Source organism: Anopheles bellator, chromosome 1 (genome assembly GCF_943735745.2).
Source record: "Anopheles bellator chromosome 1, idAnoBellAS_SP24_06.2, whole genome shotgun sequence".
In the NCBI taxonomy this organism is placed as follows: Eukaryota; Metazoa; Arthropoda; class Insecta; order Diptera; family Culicidae; genus Anopheles; species Anopheles bellator.
Window position 1 is genome coordinate 57,740,020 of NC_071285.1, and position 22,415 is coordinate 57,762,434.

A 22,415-nucleotide genomic window follows, 5' to 3' on the forward strand; every position below is an offset into this window, starting at 1 on the left:
AGTTTCAAAAGTGCACTTAAAGATATCGTTGCAAATGTTGCCGCACCCTATTGCATACCTTTAGGCGCGCTTGGATGTTACTATGTTTCGTGCATTGCCTACCTTCAGGCGCTGCTGATACGAAAAAACGAAAACCTTGCCTCACCTGTTAAAACCTGCTAAGCTGGCCACATTGGCCACATTGGCAGGTGGTCGGTTCTGCTTTGCCATTTGCCATTATTTATTGTTTAATCCGAGTGCGGCGGAGGCTGCGCACTATCTCGCCACCAGGACACGGCACATCCTCCCATATCTCACGGTACTAAATTTACGCCGATCACTTGGCGCGGGGCGAGGGGGTCCCATTAAATAACCACTAAAAGCTCGGCATCGGCCTCATCGACAAACTTGACTGTCACATCAGTACCTGTCGCTCGTAAAGCAACCGATCGTTGGTCATCCGTTGGTGATCTGGCCGGGGCCGAGTGCGAGGCATGGTAAGCATGGCACGATAAAAATCCACTCCAAACCAGTCCCCCGAAGCCCCGACGAAGACGCGGCGCCGCCGGAGCGGAAAACTTTGTATCTTCATTTCGCACTCACGATGCGCCGCAACATTGTGCGGTCCTTCGCTCGGTCCATCTCCCGAGTGCCACCTGCTAAGGTCCGGTGTCCGGTTTATGAATTTTACATGAGCATTCCCAGCAGGGTGAGCCTCGTGGCCACTAGAACTCTTCGCTCCGAATACGGGTTGATGTTTGAAAATGGCAAGGTCGCCCGCGATCACGGGCACGATCGCGGGCACGACCGGCGGTCGGAAGGGCTCTGCCCGAAAACCGTTGCCCCTTCGCCGGCGGTTCAATGGCGGCCGTTGGCAGGGTTTGCTTCCTCGTTCAAAAAGCATCGCCGTGGGGTCTCCTAAAACACGCGTTCATCAGCCAAAATTGGAATCGCTAGCCTCTTTGGTTGTTCCAAAAATATCCTACCCTTGACATGGTTTGGCCGGCGCCTTATTGCTCATCTCGCTCGGACCTGCCGTGCCGTGTTCCGGAAATGGGCGATATGATCACCAAGGTGGTCGACACATTAGTCAGCCCCAACCGGGGAGAGGTGTCCCAACCGCAGAACCCACACACACCGCACACAGGGCTACCGGCAGCGCAACCGACCGACCTCAATTGCTCCGAAATGTCACTCGAGTTGAGTCGGTTGGCACACCGGGGCGCCCTGGCCCCTGGCGCAGCTCAAATTTCCCACCCGATCTTTGTTATTGACTGGGTACGCCACAATCGCCGTCGATCATCTTCAGTTACGCCGTGCCGGGTTCGGTCTCCATGATTATGCTGTCACACTAAGCGACGGCGCTGTCACCGCCACCGCCGCCGGCGGTGGCTGGGATGCGTAAGCCCACGGCCACCTCTCACGGTGATATTTAGCGCCGACTCGCCAAGAATTACCGTAACGCCAAACGGGGCCCGAGGATCGAGCCGCATAATTGAACTGGGCTGGCTCGGCCGAAAGGAAAAGATCACACCGAAGGATCCACCGCATCGAAGGTTCTGAAGCGGCCGGCCCAAGAACGAACTCGTTGGTCTTTCGCGTGTAATTTACCCGCAATTTCTAATCAGAACGCCGCGAATGGAGGTGCTAATCGGATTGTTGCCCTCCGTCTAAATGTCAGCCGGCCGGAGGAAGCGGATCCGGAGTCCGGCACGATCTCGTGCGCCGGAGGTGGCTCGCGGTGTTTTGGACACCGCACCGCGGATGCCGACCAGTGGGTAGCCGAAACCGAGTCGTCGGGCTCACCGTGATCGGCCTTGCATGATTTATCGATTTCAGGCGGCCCCGGTGAGAAATATGATACCAGGAAGAATGAAGGCGGGCCCTGGAATTTGTCATCACCCGCGATCGTTTGCGTGACCTTTACTGGGTGTCTGGGTGAGGGGTTCATTAATCCGTGGAAACGGCTCCGGCATCGGCTCCGCGGCATTTGAAGTGGCGCTGGGCGCTGCGAGAACGAGAACAGTGCCGCAGATGCAAATGGCCGCAAAAGATGTCGCCATCCTGATTGCGAAGTCGGATTTTCCACCCGGTGGCGTCCGGCGTGATTTACGTGACATGCGGCGACGATAAACATGCGTGCCGTTTCGGCTCGTGTAGCGTTCGTCTGCAAGATTTTTATGATTTGCCGCAGCCCGCCGTTAGCCAGTCAGCCCAGTCGCAGGCAGATCGTCTTAGGGGCTTCAGCGAGCTTAAGACGACGATCACTTTACCCATCGCAGATAAGCTGGACGACGGGGTAATACTGGGTTGTTCAAAATGTTTTTTGCCTCGATACCAGAGAGCGATGATACGAGCCTAATTTTGTGAAGTTTCATTTCAACCGGTCTCTTTTTTTTACAAGCCATTTAGTATCGACGCGTTACAGTATTTTTTACAACGGAAAAAATCAAGTATCTTGCAGTGATTAGTATTACATTTTTGGAAGGTCTAAAGGCAAAGCAAATTTACGAACGATTATTGGAAGTGTATAAAAACTCTTCGTGTTCAATTAGAGAGGCCCAAAATTAGGGTTTTTGAGTTTAAATGTGGTCGTACTAGCCTTCAAGGCGAAAAAAACCTTCCACGTCAAACTGTCACAAAATAGATACAACACCCGAAATCGTAGAAAAATACGGGATAAGATTGTTGGAAAATCGTCGAATTACTGAAAGAGGTTTAGTACAAGACCTAAACAGCTCATTGAGCCGTATAACCAATATTTTGACTCAAGTATTGGGTTCAGAAAATCTTCGAATTGATGGAATTTCCACCGTCCACTAGCGACTTCCTCAAACCTTTCAAACCCACAGCAAATCATGCGTGAAAAGCGTTTTTCATCAAATGATGACGTCATAACAGCTATGGGAGCATATTTTGAAGGCATTCCAATTTTTCGCTTCCGGGATGGAATTCTTAAATTGGAGTCTCGTAGGATCAAGTGCATTGATGTTCAGGGAGACCCGGCTGAACAAAAAAGTGAATTTTAAACCATAAAAACTGAACTTACTGAACAACCTAGTATGCTAAGCTAGGCCACCACCAGCTACGAACGGGGCTCGATGACCTCTCCGGGGGCTCCGGCGCATAGATCGATCTTCTCGGCGGCCAAACGGTAGCAGCAGCCACACGATCAGCTGTACCGCTTTTCGGGTTACCCAACACGAACGTTCTGTGGGGGGGCCCCTCATTGCAACGTTTTCAACTTTAAACTTTGCGCCTGATGCATCGGCCATCTGCATCGACACCGAGCCCGCGGACCGGTCAAGCTTCGGAGTCAAATTCGTCTAGAATCACCGCAACGGCCAGCGGGCCAGAGATCATCTCTAATCTCGCACCGCACCGCACACCGGTCAAAGGTTGACGGGTTTTCGGGCCGGGGTGAACAACGCCCCGGCCCCGCGACGCCTATCCGATTACCGAGGCCGGGGGGACCCAGTATTTTCCACCTTCGCTCCCCAAAACCGGTTTCGGTTCGACGATGACCGTCTTTCTTGTGTGCGCCGAAGATGTACGCCGATGTCAAAAGCGATCAATAAAAACGGTACGGCCAATACTTCAATCGTCGCTCGTCCTTGGCGTGCTGTCTGTGGGGCCGTTCTTTGCCCTCGCCGACTCGCCGAGCGCTTCGGTTTAGAAGTGCCACCTAGACATCGGACTCCCACTGGGGCGGATGGCCCCGGATAATGAGCCACCCGCCGGGGGGAAGGTGGCGATAAATCGGCTGGCATAAGCTTTTAATTGATTCCATTTGTCCCACCCCAACCCAGTTGGTGGTCGAAATGAGGTCCGGTGTACTGGAAGAGCATTACAGGTACAAGATGGGTCATTTAAAACATCCCAAAGAACACATCCCATTTGATAGGTCCGGAGACCCGAAGGGCCCTACCAGAGACCGTACAAGGAAGTTGAGCCACACATGGCGACCCGCCCTGCCGTTCACTTTACTGTCTCGAAACTGTCTCTGCGCCAGTTCCTAGAAGCCCTTTGCTCTCTGGCGGCACAATGCGCCACAATCCGTCACTTGCATGTATTAGCTCACACTGCGCGGGATATGCAAATGGCACGACGGCACACGGGGCTTGACAGGGCCCCGTCTGGGGCCCCCGCCCGGCAGTCGGTTTGATTGACTGATACAAGCCGCCGCTTTCCAGCTGGATGATCCTCCGTTTTGGGCTTCTCCCTTAAGCGGGGAGGGCCACTCCAGTTTGTGGCCGGGGCGGTCCGCTTCAGAAAAAGGTGAGCTAATCTTGGGGCGTTGATCGCTTCAGCGCCCGACTTCGCTCGAATGGACACGCTCGGAATTATGAGCGCCAGTCAGGAGCAGCTGCCGGAAAGCCGTGGGCCCCTCCAGCGGGTGTTACGGTGGCGACAGCTAAAGAACCGACGAGTAACGGGTAAACCGCAACACCGACGATTGATGAGTCAGCCGTAAAAATGGCGGCGGACAATTTCCGGGCACGGCGCTGTTTGAGGATCAGCGCGATCCGCTTAGCGCCTGGAAACCCTCGAAAAATGCCGACTTGACCCAAAAAGCCGCCCTGACATTCCGGCCCACGACCAACACCCAGCACGCGCCAGTTACATCACTCGATCACTGGTAGGGTCCCTTCGCGGTGCCAGATCGGAATGAAGATATGTGATATTTTATTATTAATCATTCCGTGTGCCTTTTACAGCATCGCAGCTTCACCCGTAGCCCCGTATGATCGTCTCATTTTGTGCGATACTTTATTCATTGGCCGCTGCGGTTTGCGGCAATCGGGTTTTTGGGGCGCAATTCTTAGCGCCCACACGCTTGCCCCGGGTGGTGTTTGGGGTCAGCCCGGGCTGGACTCGTCGTCGGATGGAGCAGCGAATAGTAGTAATCATTAGCCACAATGAGCCGGCTCGGAGCATACGCGGCCAGCGCAGCGCAGAATGAAGCGATTAGCTTATTATTAGCAACGGCGAAGAGGATCCCACCGAAGAACCTTGTGTCTCAGGGGCCTCAGGGGCCCACGGCAGCTAAAAGGTTTCTATTTTTATCGCCGAATCGATCCGAATCGGCGACTCGCCGTGAGTCAGCTCCGAAGGCTCCTCACGCGCACTTCTGAACTATCAATCATGCAGTGGAGGATCCCCAAAAATGGGGGTCCTGCGTCCGAGCCAAATACAGCCGATCGTGCGTCGACCTGAAGTGTCAGGTGACGGAGAGGTCCGTGATAAAGCCCCCGTTGGGTTGGGCAATGCTTGGGCAATACCCACGGGCTATATCTGCCGTAACGGCCGACAAATCCGAGACGAGTTCAAAGTTTAAGCAGATCAGTCGGTATCGGCCGCGTCGACCCACGCCATCCCGGGGATTATGTAACCGAACCGAACGCGAGCCGGGTCTGGCCTGTGGCGGCTGGAAAGTGAAAGTGGGATCGGGGAGATCATCTGTCATGTTTCGGTGTGGTGTCCGTGTCCCGAACGTAGCGATCGCGTAGCGTGTGAGGAAATGCGCAGCTGCGTCAGTTACGTCAGGTGTTGAGATGTGTTGTGAAACCTTGACCTTGATTACATCCGCTCGCCCGGCATCCAGGGGGGGGGTGCCCTCTCGGAAGCACGCTCGGAAGATGATGATAGTGCTAAACGGCACCCGACGTGCTACAAAAAATCCGAATCTTCCGGCGAACGCAAAGTGTCTATTAATATCTTTGACCCCCTGCCCGGGTGGCCTCGAAGGGGAGCTGTTTTTGGGTGGCTATTTTTGGTCGTCTGGCCGCCGGACTCTTAATCGATCGTTTAGCATTTAGCGAGACATCGTCAGCGAACGGGCCGTACGCTTTACGACCGTCTGGAGGTCCTTGAGCGTGAAGACGATCGAACGACGATCGATCAAATCAATCTATCCCCCCCCCGTCACCAAATCACAGACGGTGTTCGATGAGCTAAAGTGGCTAAAGACACCAATTAGAGTGGTGCATCCTTGAGACGGATTGGCCCGAATTTCGGAGTGCGTCATCCCCGTTGACGGGAAGCCGGGCTTAAGGTGTTGTTTTAAGTCGATTGTTTTATTTACAAACTAGCAACGGACTATTTACAGACGTTTCGTGCTGTGTTTCGGGTGGTGGACAGAAAGAGTGGGGACATTATGGCTTCTGATAGAAAAAGAAGGTGGGGAATGTAGAAGGAGGAGGAAATTGGGGCGGTCAACGTCCTAAACGTCGGGGCTGGAGTATGCGTCAGGTAGGGTTCTTCTCCGCTCGATAGTGACTTGAGTTCCAGTGTCCAGGCTGGAACACCTTGGAAGACCTTGGCAATGACTGGCTCCTTGGCTGGCCCGTCCTATTTCTTGCCGCTCAGCCGCGCGATGGCCGCGTCCAGGGCGTCGAGGCTGAAGTTCGGGTCGTCACGCGGTGGGTTGGCACGGATCAGCTGGAGCGTCTTCAGGACGTGCTCGGGAGCGGGTCCCTCGACGGGCAGATGGGCACCCTGCGGCTGGAAGCCGTTCTGGTCGGCCACGTACGTCACCTGGTACTGGACACCGTCGTCCCCGGTGTACGAGTAGCTACCCTGCGCCGTCTGGCCCCCGACGCCGCTCTCCTGCGCCTGGATCCCGTTGCTCGTCTCGTACCGATAGTTGTACGAGCCGTCCGGGTTTACGGCCGAATCCGACACCAGCACCTGAGCCTGGGCATCCTGCGGGTTCTGGGCGGCGGCCACGGCAACCACGGCGGCGACGACGAACTGGAAAGCGGGCAGAGAACGCATAGAACGTTACGAACTAGAACTTCACACACTCGCACACAATCCGTCACGCATCTCTCTGTCTCTGTCACACTCGGTCACGTAACGGGAGGCCACCCGGGAGGCTCTCCAGAATGTCCATATTTCGTTCACTTCCTCTACTCGGTACTCCTGACCGCTCCTGGCACACTGGCACACAGGACACTCACCAGTTTGAACATTGTGGCGTTGGTTGCTAAGCGACGGACGGCTGCTGCTGCTGCTGAGGTGTGCTTTGATAAAGGCTAATTCGAGAACTGATATCAATTATCGTCCGCCGGAACGCTTTTATAGCGCGTGAGGCACCGCGATCTTGACGCACCGCGAGAGAAGGGCGCCCGGGCGCGAGCAGCATCTCCGGTTCGTTTGGTGGCATCTTCACCGCAACCTTTCGAAGCGTCTCTTTCACTCGGCACCTCTCACTCAACCCTCAGCCACCTTGGCGTCTCAGTCCCTAGTCGATCGTGCGTCTCGCTCGCTGGATGATTCCCACCTCGCGCGAACCATTTCCACAACCCGAGAGGATCAGCGTGGTGGTTGTGGTTGTCGTCGTCGGTAAAATTAGAGACTCCACGCACTCCGACCGACCGGAGAGTCACCTTCTCCGGCCGCGCTCCGGGCGCCGGTGGCATTTGCGAATGCGTATTTACGCGGGGAAAAATCGGCACGTAAATGATCATGTGTGAAGATCATCACCGATCTTGTTTCCATGCCCCCCCTCCCCCTCCGTGAAGGCCACGGTGATCGTCAAAATTTGATGGCGCCCCACTTCAAGCCACCGAAATTTTCCACCCATTTTCTTGCCTGTGGGACCCCACTCCGTGTCCCCGAGAGGGGTCCTCAGTGAGAGAGAGAGAAGAAGCGACCGCGACCTAGTGACAAGTGTCGGCCGCAACACCGAGAAACACCGTTTCCATGTATTGATCGGTCCGAAAGTGCTCCGGCTGCTGCTGCTGCTGCTGATGATGATGGGGCTTAATGAGGATGTTTGGTCCACGATCGGAGGCAGCCTCGCGCGCGATGCCCTTTTACTTTCACAAACCGTCCGGCCGGTGATGGAGTCCGTCGATCGTCGAAATTCAAGATCAATGTCAGTCGGGTGGATTTAACAGCAGGGGGTTAATTCGTTCCGCGTCGCAACCTGCTGCCAACTGCGAGCTGGCCGATTGATTCGAGGATGTTCCTAAGCGAATGCGCGCCAAAATTAATCACGGCCCATCGATTAATCACGCGTGCGTAATAAATTAAAACTTCTTAAGATCCATCATCCGGGGACACCAGGGGAAGATAAAATCAATTTATTTTTAAGCCCAAGCGCCCGAAGCGTCGCGCGAAAATAGCCTTAAAATAACAGCACCCGGGCCGGTGATCATCGGATGGAACCGGTCGATCGGTGTTTATCTTCGCGTTACTATTTCCAACCCAAGGGGGGCCTGTGGTTTACGGCCGTTGCCGTATCGGCCGTATCGGTTGCTTGCCCTCGTCGCCACCCGCCAGGGACTACGGGGGGAGGGGGGGACGGTAATCTAATCCGGCCGCCGGTGGCAACCACCGAAATCAAAAACCATCTAAACCCTTCCAAGGCTAGCAACCGACGCAGGGAGGGCGACGATCGTCTTAGGGTTGCGTCCTCCGGTGACCTAGCCGGTGATCTCTGCCAGCAGTTTGCAGTTGTGTTCCTGGTGTTCTTGGTGCAACCCCTGCCATCGCAACTCTAATGTGTCCGGCAGACGTTTCGCTCCCTTTTCTTCGCAGGGCCCTCACGCAGCGCAGAGGTCAGCAAATCAGTGGATGCCGAAATGCCACCGCACGCGTGCTGAAGGTCGTCATAAATGCCAACACCACCGAAAATGACCGCCCAACACCCCGACGACGACGACGACGACGGTGTCAGAAAATCACCGTCACCCATCCTGACGGCTAACTGAGGGATTCGGCCGTCCCACCGGCCGCACCAGCACATTAGTGGTTATCATAATTTTTCGGAATAAATTTTAATATTTCATCATGCGCTGGCCAAGCTACGTGCTCGACCATTGTTCGCTTCCTCCGACGTCCACCGTGTCTCGACGTGTTGGACAAATATTTGGTTGGATTGGAAATGTTGCGTAACGCCGGGGCGCACGTCAGCTGTTTGAGGAAGCAGCAGCGGCCAGCGATCGATCGATGGCGATCGATGGTGTGGACGGTTGTGCCTTGGAACGGTGCGCTAATTGATGGTGCGCACAGAGTGCATTTCGGGTGACCTCGGGAGAAGGACTCTCCCGGGAGACGAGTGGCCCGCTTTCGGCCCGAGAATGCTAATTCGCACGCAACGGAGTGAAGCAACGGTGATGAGAAACACGGGTGTGGGACACGATGCATAAATAAAACTTTAATTTCTATACCCGGGGGCCCGACGGTGCGGCCAACGGCCGATTTCAAAATAAGCCCATCAAAAGAGTTGGCCGAGCGAACGGTGGGCCCAAGCGACGAACCCTTTTTCAACACTGATCTGACGGGCCCGGCTCGGTTCGCTCGCAACGCTCGTTTTTTTTTTTTGCCACAACCGGGTGTTTCGAGAGCGGGATCGCCAGACACCCGGGTTGGGTGACGAAAAGTAGCTCACTCTGTGTCCGCCCGTAATTACCGTCAATCATCTTCGTTGCCGCCGGCCGCCGAAGAAGAGCGAAGCATTATTATCGAAAAGCGATTAAGTTATCAGGCCGCGGCTGCCGGCGCTGAGTGCCGTTGAAAGCGGATCACGGGCGTTCGATGACGATCGTAATCATCGCGAACACCGATTCGCCCATTATGGACGAAATTTTAATCACCGAATGCCAAAATTAAATTAAATCAGCTTGACATCGTCCAGAGACCCGGCGGGACCCGCAGGTGCGTAGAGAGAGAGAGAGAGAGATGAGGCCGGATAATTGATGGATTTTTTGGAAGTCACTTTTGGCACGAAAAGGTCATCACTGCAGCAGCTCCGGTGGAGCGTTATGACATTTCGAGACGTGAAGAATGTCAGCCTGGCCTGGAGCTGGGCGTGTTGGGCGGTGGCTCTTTGCAGATTTCCAAGCACTCGGCCGATAGATCGGGGCCCGCAATTAGCACGTTCAAGTGCGCCGACCTTGCAGTACTAGTCCACCCGGCACCCCGTGGGTTCAAGGGGCCGTCGCAGTCGCTGGCTTGACATTTCGGTTCGGTCCGGCGCATCCCCAGCATGCACCGATCGGTGAGCGACCGATCGGTGACTTCTGACCGTTTGGGGTTGACGTCAGTGAAGTCAAGACCTGGCCCGTCCGGTGTCCTTGAATCGAAAATTGACATTTAAATCGCGCGCTCCGGAACAGTGTGGAGTCAAGTGCGGCGCACACAGAGACAGGGAGAGAGAGTTTAAGCTGCACATTTTCGGGGATGAAATGGCACACGGAAAGTGACCTTTCAACCTATGTGTCCCGCGGCAACCTAAATCCGTGCCGGGTTTCAGGGTCGACACGGAAATTGCTGGACACTGCCGCCCTGTGGGAGTGAGGGACAGTGAAATGTCTCGTTATGAAATGATGCGTGTTGCGTCAAAAAAGCCCCAACGGACCCCCAAAAAGCGCAACGACGGGGCGTCCCCAACATGCACCGGCCGACCTCCTCTAACCCGCGTGCGTGTGGACATAAATCATGCTGTTTGACCTTTCGGCTACCGCTTTCGGAGCCTGGTGCAGCTAGTGGTGCGTAAGATTGCCGTTTGCTCAACCGATGGCCGGCTCCGGGCCGAAAGTGGACCCGCGTAATGAGCGATGCAAATGAGCCGAAAACGGAGCCCCCCCTCCCCCCGGTAATCGGCCGTAATCGAACCTCGGAAGCGCCAACGCTTTCGATCGCTTCCGAAATAGAAAATCGGTTCGATCGGCCGGAAGAGTGCCAAAATTGCCATCTTTAGTGATGAAGGACGCGGTCTCAGTTTCTCATTGTGGACCGCGTTAATCGGTTTGCAATGGAGCTGAGGGAGCTGAGGGAAAATAGAAGCTCACCTCAACCGGCCCGACTCAAGCCGACTGATTGCTGATTAATGATTTCGCTGCGCTCGCGACACGCGTCCTTTGCCCTCCGGACACCCTCCGGCAGTGGTCCACAAAATTATCCAATTCGAACAGCGGCTCCATCCGCCGGCATTACAAATTACCATCGTCGCCTTGCGTGTACGCGATAAATGGTCAAATCAAACGATGCGCACCGATGCGGCCCGCAACAATGTTGGGGTTCGCCGCTCATTAGCATAGCGTTCACGGAATCTCCACCGACGCCGGTGACGACGGATCGATTGCTTCTCTGCGTTCCGTTTCTGCCGCTCATTCCACGTTTCACGACCGGCCCGAGTCCGGCCAAACTCCTTGGCCAAGTGCACGGCACGCCGATCGGTGCCACGGTTCAAGGCACCCCGCTAGCGGCTAGCGGGATGGCTGGCCGGTTGGGGAATGTTGCAACGCAGGGGTCATTCAGTCAGGGGTTAGGGGTGTGACCTACTTCACCGGTGAAAACGGTGCTCTTCATTTTGATCGACCGCCGCTTTTCGACAACGCTCTCCGAGCGACCCATTCTAGTGCAGAAATCGAAAGCAATTCATTCACGATTCTTGGCCGAGCCAACCGAGCGCGTACGTTACCGCGTTTCATCACAGTGCGCCCCTCACAGCCGGACATTTAATCCCGGAGAGTGAAGATTCACCATCACGTCACACGATGACCTGGTTCAACTTCAACAACGCACCGCACCGAAGACCGGCCGACACGGCCGGCCTACCGTTTAGTTCTGGTCCTCCCTCGGCGAGGTGCCGATTTCCTTGCATTCCTTTCTCGGGGCGCCCCACCGGACGGCGAAGGTTCACGGACTCACCACAGACACAGTACAGCACTTTTCGCAATCCGGTGTCCGGTGGTCCGCCCTGCGCCATCAGAGCGGCGGTCGGCCAACGCAAATTATTAGGCGCAACGAACTCGAAACCGTGGCCAATACACTGAAACACACTTTAGATGTACACTTCGTTAACGTTTGCCATTAAACAAGACACGATAACTTCAGATTTTTAAATTTATTTCAAATTTCTTGAGATTTTAAATTTTTGAAATGCTGATTGGATCAAAAACGCCTGTCGGTTATGCATTCCGTCGAACATTCTCCAACGGAAACCATCTAAGAGTGAGGAGCTTTCCCCGATTTTAGATGGGTTTCATATTTTGAAATTTGTTTTCAGAGCGGCTCAATAAATTACTGTGAATTCCTCTTCGCTTACACGAATAAGCACACTGGGAAGACGTTAAAATGTAATTAGAAATGGAATTCTATTAGAGCGATCCTCAATCCTTCTCATTGTTAGTGACATATTTGTGGGGACCTTTTCGAGTTCAAAATCGAATCGAAAACCATTCAACCAAGATCATTCATTTTGAAAACAGCCAGCTTTTCGATCGGAAAGCTTTCGTTAAGTTTCTCGCGGCCGCGTGGCTCGAAAACGTGTGCCAAGGAATCGATCGTTGCTACTGAACATTTTACACCCAATCGGTGAAACGGAAATTGTTTCGCCGTAGGTACCAAACGGCCCCGTTTGGGATGGGAAAGGCAAATGATATCTTAATATGTGCCCCTTAAACGAACGTTAACAAATTGCAGCTCTAACCCATTTTAATTGCCGCTCATTAAAGTTTAACCTTTTTTAGGCCACCCGGGATGATCTGTGTTGGACTAACTCACTTTAGCAAGCGTCCAAGCGTTTGTTTTTTGCTGAAATCAACCGTTTGATCGTTTCCGGTGTGATGGCGAGCATCTTGACCACTCTACGTGATTCCAGTTTCCAAAAGAATTTGGCGAAAGGTCAAATCGACCCATTTCCAGTGCGATCGATCGCTCGGTTCTCAGGCGGTCTCTCGTCGGACACATAAAAGTTGTTTGTGATACTCCTTTTAAAAGTCGCAGTTCAACGTTTAATGCTAAAAAAATTCCATTAGCTCATTGTTCAACTCAAAAAACCTATATTAATTATCAGATTTGATGTAATAGTTGAATTTATCAACAAATTGGTAATCGCCCCAATTATAACAGCATCGATCGATCAACCGTGTAATGAGCCAGGGGATCGAGGCGGATCACTCAACCGTCCGTCGACAGACAGTCTGGCCTCGCAACGGTGGCTGTGCCGAATGTCATCGACATTCCGTGGCATCCCGCCGAGAAGCGAGTCAACCGCGTCGATTTGGGATCAAATTTCACGACCCAATCGCCACGATCACTGTCGATGGGGTGCGATCATCCCGTAACCATAACTTAGACCGTCGATCGGTGGCATATTCGGTGGACGTTTTAAACGATGCCCGATTCGAATAAACCCTAGAACTTAATTAGTGACCACCGGTGTGGCTAACCTTTACGAGGCAAAACAAAGTGCCTGGGGATGGACCGGTTTTCGAACCACAAGGACATGGAAGAAAATTTGCTACCGACATGTTTACACAAAATAGTATATTTATCAATTAGAGTATCGTAGATTAACACACTAATGGCCAGTGTAATGCGATAGTATGATGCGTGCGTTCGTAAGAGAGAGTTCCGATCGGTGGCCAATACACTTTGGGTGAAAAGCTATGCTGTTGTGGTTGTGTTTGTATTGCGCTCCAGAACCCCACCGTCACCGCCGTCGTCCGCTCACTTCCCACCACCGTTCTGGCTGGCCTGTTTGGCCTCGATGTACCGGAGGGCCCGCAGGATATAGTCCGGGATGGGCGGTGGCGTCGGCAGATGCACTCCCTGCGGGTGGAATCCGTTCTCGTCCGCGGTGTACGTCAGCACGATCGGTACTCCGTCGTCACCGACCCACGAGGCTGACCCCTGAACCGACTGACCCCCGATGCCGCTTTCCTCCGCCTGGATGCCGTTGCTGGTGGCGTACTTGTAGGAGTACGCCCCGTCCGGCTCCTGCTTCGATTCGTACGTCAGAATGTTGGCCGACGCATCATCCGCGGCCGGTGCCGGAGCGGCCACCACCACTGCTGCTGCCACGGCAATTAAAGCGATCACCTGCGAAGAAGTCAACGAGAGGTGCTCGTTAAATACTAATTTAAATAGCCGGACCGGCGGCCGAGCCGTTACACGGCGTAATTCAAGGTGTCAAAGGGGCGACTTTTGTGATGATCACAGCCGATCCTTCGCTGACTTCGCTTCGACCCGGCGAGATGTACTTGGAAGATTGTCACTTCATGACGTTCAATTACATCTAGCCTAGGGTGTCGCCGAAGCTAATTGTTTTGCAACAAGGGCTTAACAAGCCTAATGGACACTCAAGGACGATCAGCAGCGAGCAGTTTTATGTTCCAATATGTTTGCCAATTAAAGCACCATCGTGTTGGGAAGGAAATTAATTGCAGAGTTTCAGGAGCCTTTCCATACACTTTTGAGCATTCCAAAACAAAGAACCGGTCAGTTTGGAGTTCACTAATTAAATTCACTTTTTCAATAGAACTTTGCCTTGGGTCTCTCAGTTCGCAAATAATCCATTTCAGTCTCTCTGTTCGAATCAAACGTCTGGTCCACTTTTGAACTTGAGTTCTCAATCACATTTAACCAGTTGGGACTTTTGCATGAATAATTACACAAACTCACCACTTTGAACATTTTTAATCACAGTTTACTAGGAGGGGGGGCTTCAAAAACTTTTCAAAAACGCGGCTTCCAAACTGTCCCCAAAAGGATTCGTTTCACTTCAACGGTTCGGTGTCGTTCTGGAGCTGCAAGCGACTGACTGACTGACTGAACGATGCGTTAGACATCTTTTTATATCGGCCCGCGCGTCTAGAAGCGTTCCGATCCGATCCAAAAACCTACTCCAAAAAATTCAACAACGATCGTATCCCACTCGCTTTTTTTCGAAAGATCGTCTCCAGCAATCAAACAGTTCGCACACAACTCATCTCCCTCCAGCACGGGCACAGTTCGTAACAGAGAGAGAACTCTTCACCGACAAAACAATCGGTGGCCACGGTGGTGGTTCATGCTGCCCCCGGCTCGCGGAAGAAGAGCTGGAGCCGGTGCAAGAAAGTTGCCTCTGATTTTTGGGGACTGATGAATGAACGTTAGCGTTTAGCGGTGCCGGGTTCATCCGAGGTTCCGAGCCATCCGGTCCCGGTTCCAATTTCCCACCCTTGAAACTGTTTACGATCGTCAACCGGCCCCTCGGAGTGTGGTGTGGTGATGATCGCCATCGCCATCCCCAGCAGCAGCGGCATGTTTGAAGAAGCGAACGCTGATCGTGGCACGATCAGCTCCAGTTACGTTTGATATTTCGGACCCTCGCGTTTTGCATATTGCTCGATGAGGCGTAGTCGATTCTGAAGGGACTCGTCCCCGGGCCAGCTGACCATCGGATGACGCAACTAGACCACTCACCGAGCGATCGTAGCGTAGGTGCGCCGATAATCCATTACACCCAACACGGGTGGACCCCAATTAGTAGTCCCACTCAAAGCGCTCCCGAAAAAGGATGAGCGATCTGTCACATTAGAGTTTGAATCGCCACCGCACGCAGGAAAAGCTTTCCAACGCGCGATCGGGCGCGATCGCGATTCGGTTCACTTATGTTGAAGGACGCCCATTGAAAGGCAGCTGTGGGCCGCTTTTATGCCGAAAATTCTCATCGTAAATTTTCTTTTATCGCTTCGCCCCGGGTACACTCCGATCAGCATTGGTCGGAAAGGGGTTCTGAAAACCGAAAAAGGTCAGCCAAACCGGTGAACGGCCAGCGGCTAACAATGAGCGCCGTTTCGGGTGATCGTTTCCTGATGATTTAATTAAAGTGCAATTTGGGAAATCGTTTGGGGAAGTATCGGCAAAAGGGCCGTAAATGTGACAAAGTGACAAAATCGTGAGCCTCTTCGTGGTCGGTGGTCGTGACCCTCTGCCGCGCTTCTGTTCAGAATGCCCAGACCGCAGCCCGGGTTTTACATTTTCCGTAAATCAAATTTACATGTTTACTGTCATGTCATACGAATGGCCACTAATGTATCCTTCCCGTCTAGGAACTGGGGCATAAATCATCGCGCACGCTCCACTCACAAAGTCGTCACATTGTAAGCGCAACGAAAATCGGAATGATAACACAAACAATAGGGCGTTCCGTGCGGGCCAGTAAGAAGTTCGCACCGTAAATTTTCACCCACCGGCGCCGCATTGGTTCATACTTTATGTGCTGTTAATTTGCTTTACATTTTCTCAACACCATTCATTATGCTTTAAGACGGAGCTAATTTAAGCGCAACCGAAGACACTAACGACGACGAACCTTAATTTGTGCTATTTCTTCCAATTATTACACCCGGGCGATCGGAATCGGCTGAAAGAAGACATAAATCACAGTCATGCAGCAGCTTAATTATTTCTTTCGATTTTCGACCAGAACCTATTGTCACCATTGTTCCGTAATTGGAATTCTTTCATTACGCCGGTGCGATCGTTGCGATGCGATCGATTGCGGAACCGGAGCTCGCTCCGGTCGGCGGGTTATTTAAATTTTCGCGCCTCCACCCGGAGCTTTTACAAGCTTGGGCTATAAAAGTATGGGCAACAAGTTCGAATTTTCGTGATAAAAACACCCGTCAAAAGGCTATCGAGCAATTAGCCTTGAACTTTGGCTCCGGGCGGTTGATATCGAGCAGTTCGGGCCGGTGGGCCGCAAGTGCCATTTCTTGCGCTCCGCCTAGGGCTGATGAACCCGAAGCCATCGGATAATAAATAGCACCGACCACGGAGAATCGCAAAAAACACCCAGCCAGTCGGCCGGCCGGCCGGCCGGTCCGAATCCTGCTCATTAACCCAAATTGATCGTCCCGCCGACTCGGTGGCAGATTCTATTTGGCGGACCGCGCGATGATGACGACACCGCCGGCGGCCGGACAATAAAGGATACGCTTTTGGGGTGTGCTACCCGGTTCGGGGGACGCCATTTTTCATCTTCACCACCGCCGGGCACCCACGGTATCACGCCCGCCTCACAATGATGACCTCATAAAAAGCGCGCGCCAAGGATCGTCCGCGATCTCAAGGACGGCAGATGATATGGCAGACGACGGTGATATTGCTCCACAGCTCCACAGATGGATGAATTTAATCGAACGGCCAGGCCTGGAGCGCGATTCAAATTATCCGCCGACAAAATATGATTTACAGCTCAGCGCGCGGTTAGATTATGCTGCGCTTATTTTATGCCGAATTTTTACGATCAAAAAGTCCCTGGCGGTCACCAAGCGGTCGGTTCGGTCGTGCCAGAGTTTGCAACGCAATAAGGCGACGCATTTGGAGGCGTGTTTATCGATCGAGTGTGTTAAGTCCACGGAGTGATCTACGCTAATCCTCGTTAAGTAGGGCCCATCTTACAAACGGTTATGGAACCCTTCAGCGTTCAGTCACTTACGGCTCGGGCCGGCACGCGATCGATCGATCGTGGCGTGTTCATATTTGTTGATGGCGACAACCTAATCGAATTAGGTGTGACATGGAACAGAGATACGATCCGATCATAAAGATCCGTTGTTTGGATTTGGCTAGGGGCCCACGATTAAGAGCCTTGGCGTTAATCTATTGTTTCCCCCTCCGCTCATTTGTTGTCGGTTGTTTGGGAATTTTATTGGTTCCGATATGTTTCTCGCACAATTTTATCGCCACATTTTACCAAAAAGCGCTAAATGTTGAAGTCACATCATTTAATGCTGCCGGGGCCATCTGCAACGGTGCGCTGCGAAGTTCCGACCGGTGGCCTTTAGTTGGTCACTAGTTTCCACGAATGGAAATAGCGTCGACCTTCCGAATCCGTTGCTCGTAAAATCGCAGGCCCACTTCATGAGTTTCTATGTTCCGCCATCGCTGGACGCGCGATGGCCGCACGCTTGCGTTCGTTTCCTTCGCGGAGTCGTATTAGTTTTCACTCTCGTTCAGGAGTTAGCCAGTTCGATCCCGTGGCCTTGCGGTGACTGGATTTCTAGTGAAAGTCGACTAAAATGAAGCCAAATATTCTCAAATCGCTAATTGCGATCGAAACTTACGAATAGAGGTTTCTAAGTACCGACCAGTGTCCTGGGATTTTATGTCCTGACCACCGCAAACGATTCCTCGTTAGCCGCCAACCGATTAAACGCGGCCGTAAATCACGGAGACCGACCTTAGGCCGTGATCCATTCGAACCGCTCAAAGGTGCCCAGTTTCACGGGTTGTGCGACGGTGACGACACCTGATTTATGGTACTCCGATGGACCGTGCCATTCGAGGGATCGGTCTCTCACAGGATCCCTCGCGGTCACCGGTAGGAGCCCCGAAACCCGATCCGGCCGGGGCGCAGTACATTTAAATAAATGTGCCGCCGATTAGCGGCTCGTCATTAAAACATCGACTTTATGGGCTCATTATTTTATTGGTGAAGTGTGCGACCCCCTCGGGGTCGGAATGATACAAAATGGGGCCCCCCCCTTTTGGGTGGGATTTATTTTCACGCTCCCACATTTCGACCATTATCCGTCCAACCAACCACCATTTCGGGGGGTTTGATTTGTGGCGGGGAAACTCATAATTTTGAACGGCAGGGGATGGTGTGGCCTTTCCGTTGATTACAGGGACAAGAAGAAGGATCTGTCAGGTCGTCAGGGCTGGCGCAAGGAACCAAAATGGCCGTGTTGGCTTGTTGGCAGCAGATATGCTCTCAATAATATAGCGAATTTATTGCTCTCGATTGTAAGCCCCCAAAAAGAGTGATCTTCGGATCGACCCTCGATAATTCCTCACGCTTCTGTCGCTTATCTATCGACCCATCGGCGTGTCGTGTGGCTGATTAGTTGAAACCCAAGCGGCACTAATTGCATCTGATTAGTATTTGGGATGTCTGAGAGCCTAAAATAGTATGCAAAGTATGCACCCCAAAAGAAGATCTGACGGCGATCTTGAGACGAACGGATGCAAGGGTTGATCCTTCGACGGCAATCACATAACAATTTGCACATTTCCAAAAACGAGGTGAGACTCCGAACCCGTGTTCGATCCTCCTCGACAATCGGACCTTGAACTTATCGAACACATCCGGTTCGTTGGGATCGCGAGAGTATAAAACCGATGCCCACTGTTTGTCGATCAACAGGAAGAGCTTAGGCAAACGATTAAGACAACGCCATCGAAACCCATACTACGGAGGAAGATGAAGATGATTGACTGGCCAGTACTTCGGTCCCAGCACCGAGAAAATGACTGATCGATCGATAAGCACCGGGCCAAATATCGCTCACAATACCGGATTCCGGTTAGATAAACAGGCAAACAACAGTCGTTTTCGAGCCTCGAGTTTGGCTGGCCTCCCGTCACTGTGCGCGCGTAATATAAAAAGAGTATCTTTATGATCCAATTAAGCTGTCGCACGAGCATCGGGGTCGACCTTGCCACTCTTATGCACCACCAACCGGACCTCTGCCCAATTATGATCTGTGGCACGAGCTACCGGGAGCTCTGCGATTGAGTTAGCATTGGGGATTAGTTTTTGAGCAGATCGATCGATCACGGTCAATGCACAGCACTCTGTCTGTCACCACGTTTACGATCGTTGCGCTCCACGGCTGGGATGTGTTTGCTCGATCGATCAACAAATCCACGCCGTCCAGCAGACGCCGATGATCTGATTCGCATAAATCAGTTTTATTGACCGTACGGTTTTTTCTTCTTCACGCGTTCGAAAGGCCGCACGGCAGTTAAAGGAACGAACCCGTGCAAAATATAGTAGCGCGTTAAAAATGCATTCCTTTTTACACCACCATCGCAGCGGGAGGTTTCAGACGCTAGAGAACTGGTTCTTGTTCGTACCGTTCGCAGCTAGAAAGACTAGGGACGATGACGAGCCAGATTTACGACTGTCCCAATATTGATACTAGTGATGAATAGATGGCGGCCTGAATTTTGAAGAAAGTTAGATTCGATTCCGATCGTTAGGAATCAAAATTTGACACGTCCGTTTTGGGCTGTTTCTTAAAATGGTCGATTATTTCTTCAAACATTTGGCGAAGAATGTTTGTTTTAGACTGTTTGTTCGGTTCAATGGGGCCCGTTTTGGAGGGTAGATTACTACTTGCAAAATGAGCTTGTTGCTAGCCCAATAAGCCAACAGAGCTCAATTGAAAATACTATTTAAGGAATAGTTTTATTTAAAATTAACTCCCTTTTTTAATTTATTCAATTCACTAATTAATTAGTCGCTGTCTAAATTCGAACCAACCATTTAGCTCGGATTCAAACCTGATGATCGGCTGCCAGACAATTGCATACATTTAGGCGCTGTATCTGCCAGTCGTTCAATTTTCTACTTTCCCAAGCAATTCTACATTCCTTTTGTATATTTTGTGTAATATATAGAACGTTGAACGAACGATTCACCTTAGCATGTGACCGTCAATTAGCTCCCGCACTAACAATTAGTTGGAAAAATTGTCACCAACAAAAATAGTTTAATCGTGATAAACGACAAAGTACTCTAACAACAATGCTGCCTTAATTAGCTCAAACATAGTGAGTTGATTTCGCATTCTTGCTCCAACAGTTAAGCCCACAGATCAGTTCCAAAACGGGAACAGTGCGAGGTCCTCTCGCAGCGTGGTGCCCCGCACTAACAAGCTACACGCAGACGCAGGTCGCGCAAGTCAAAGCGACAAAGAACTGGCCTTTTCCTCGCGACAGATCGCTACACTGGCCCGGGCAAGGAAGGAATTTTTGGGCTACGGCGAAAGACATTCTTTCGGACGACGGTGCATCGCGAGAAAATAACTTTGTGCGAAGTGGGGCGACGATGACAACGGAAATGAATTGCCGCGTACGCCGGGTGCCACATGCGTGTGCGCGTGTATGTTCGTTCCGCTTAATTGAAGTAATCCATTATCTCGCCGGGGGGTGCCACAGAAATGAAACCAACGTCTAAGAAATGGGTCACCGAATGAGTTATGTCACTGCAGCAGTTACCGATCGACGCGGTAGCGGATTTCTGGGTTTACACCCTGGCCGGCCGTGGCCTTTTTGTTTCAATACCTTGCCGCGGAAGAATTTTTGTGGAGTTAATGCGAAAGAAAGCGAAATAATCGACTGCGAATCGGAGGTTGACCGATAAATCAGTGAATCAGCGGTCAAACGGATAACGGTTTCCGGCGATTAATTGCGGTCATGTGCGGTGAAGCAATGCTCTCGATACTAAATTGTATGTTTCAAAGGAGTGAGATTTATTTACAACGCAAAAACGAGGGTGGTTCAAACATAAGAACATTCAAATGGTCTACTTATTCACTACAAAACAACAGCCGATGAGAAGGATGACGTAACAACGATGGTTGTGAATGATGAAAAAACATTGCTTCTTTTGCTTAGTGTTGGCGCAGCCGGGCGATCGTAGCATCGAGAGCCTCGAGGCTGAAGTCCTTCTGGTCCTTGGGTGGGTTGGCACGGATCTGCTCCAGAGTCTTGAACACGTGCTCCGGAGTCGGTGGCGGAGTCGGAAGATGATCACCCTGCGGCCGGAAGCCGGCCTCGTCGGCGACGTACGTCACACGGTACAGGACACCATCGGGACCGGTGTACGAGAAGGCCCCGTTGGCACTGTGGCCACCGAGGCCCTCCTCGTGGGCAGCGATTCCGTTGCTCGTCTCGTAGTTCCAGTGGTAGTGGCCATCGTCCTGCAGGACATTCTCGTACGCCAGGATCGTGGCATGAGCATCCGGGTGCTGCTGGTGCAGGTGATCCAGGGGGCCGGCGGCGACGGCCGCAATCAGGACGATGGTAGCAATCAGCGCACGATACATTTTCAGTTCAATATATTTGACAGTCAGTCGACGATCGTAATGAGCCTGTGGACACTTGCTGAATGATGGCTTTTTTACGATGGCCGTTTCACTTTATATACCCGGCCATTGGTCAACTGACAGCCGGCGACTTCGCGTCGACCAACAGTCGGTTACTATTGCATCAGGTGGGACTTGCGTTTTAGGATCAACCCACCAAAGGATTGACGAGGTCAGTTTTAATCAGCGTACGGTCTGATCCCCACATTCGCCGACGTGCCGGCACTTGCTCGACTTCGGGCTCCTTTCGCGCAAGGAGGGAGTCCCCACCGACACGAACAGCAACCGCGTCGTAACCTAGCAACGCCAATACACACCGTCCACATTGGTTCACTAGATTAGTTTAATATTTTCGCTTACGTCATATCGCTGCCCTGTCGCTGCCGGCTAGGGAAGGACACTAGATTGGTGGCCAATAAAAAGATTATGACTGATCGGTAACCGATCGACAGGCCGATCGGGCTAGGAACACTCCCTCTCGCGATCGACTGAAAATCGCAACAATACGGGTCACATCCAGCACAGTGACACTTGATGCCCATTGAATCGTTTTCCTTCATTCTTCCCCTTTTTCGGCCAAGTCTGGGGGTCTTGGGTTTGGCGGTAGTAATAGAAAAACTTGACCGCTGGAGCAAGCGACGAACCCCCGAAAGAGCCCAGGGTGTGTCGAATGATGTTGCCCATACAAACCTGTCGCCCGGTAAGCTAGTCGGAACGGGGTCAATGTCAGTAGTTGGCGAATTTTAATTATACTTTACCGGCGCCAGTTCCACT

At 52.3% G+C, this 22,415-nt stretch overlaps 2 protein-coding genes across 2 annotated transcripts; both read right to left on the reverse strand.

Annotated features, from left to right (window-relative positions):
• Positions 1-6,041: 6,041 nt before the first annotated feature.
• LOC131205814 (cuticle protein CP14.6-like) lies at positions 6,042-7,024 on the reverse strand. Its single transcript, XM_058198072.1, has 2 exons — positions 6,942-7,024; positions 6,042-6,732 (listed from the first exon to the last, which is right to left on the reverse strand). The coding sequence occupies exons 1-2, from the start codon at positions 6,951-6,953 to the stop codon at positions 6,331-6,333; spliced, it is 414 nt and encodes a 137-aa protein (XP_058054055.1). The 5' UTR covers positions 6,954-7,024; the 3' UTR covers positions 6,042-6,330.
• Positions 7,025-13,446: 6,422 nt separating this feature from the next.
• LOC131215979 (endocuticle structural glycoprotein SgAbd-1-like) lies at positions 13,447-21,602 on the reverse strand. Its single transcript, XM_058210375.1, has 3 exons — positions 21,179-21,602; positions 14,401-14,414; positions 13,447-13,818 (listed from the first exon to the last, which is right to left on the reverse strand). The coding sequence occupies exons 1-3, from the start codon at positions 21,600-21,602 to the stop codon at positions 13,447-13,449; spliced, it is 810 nt and encodes a 269-aa protein (XP_058066358.1).
• Between the last annotated feature and the right edge of the window lie 813 nt (positions 21,603-22,415).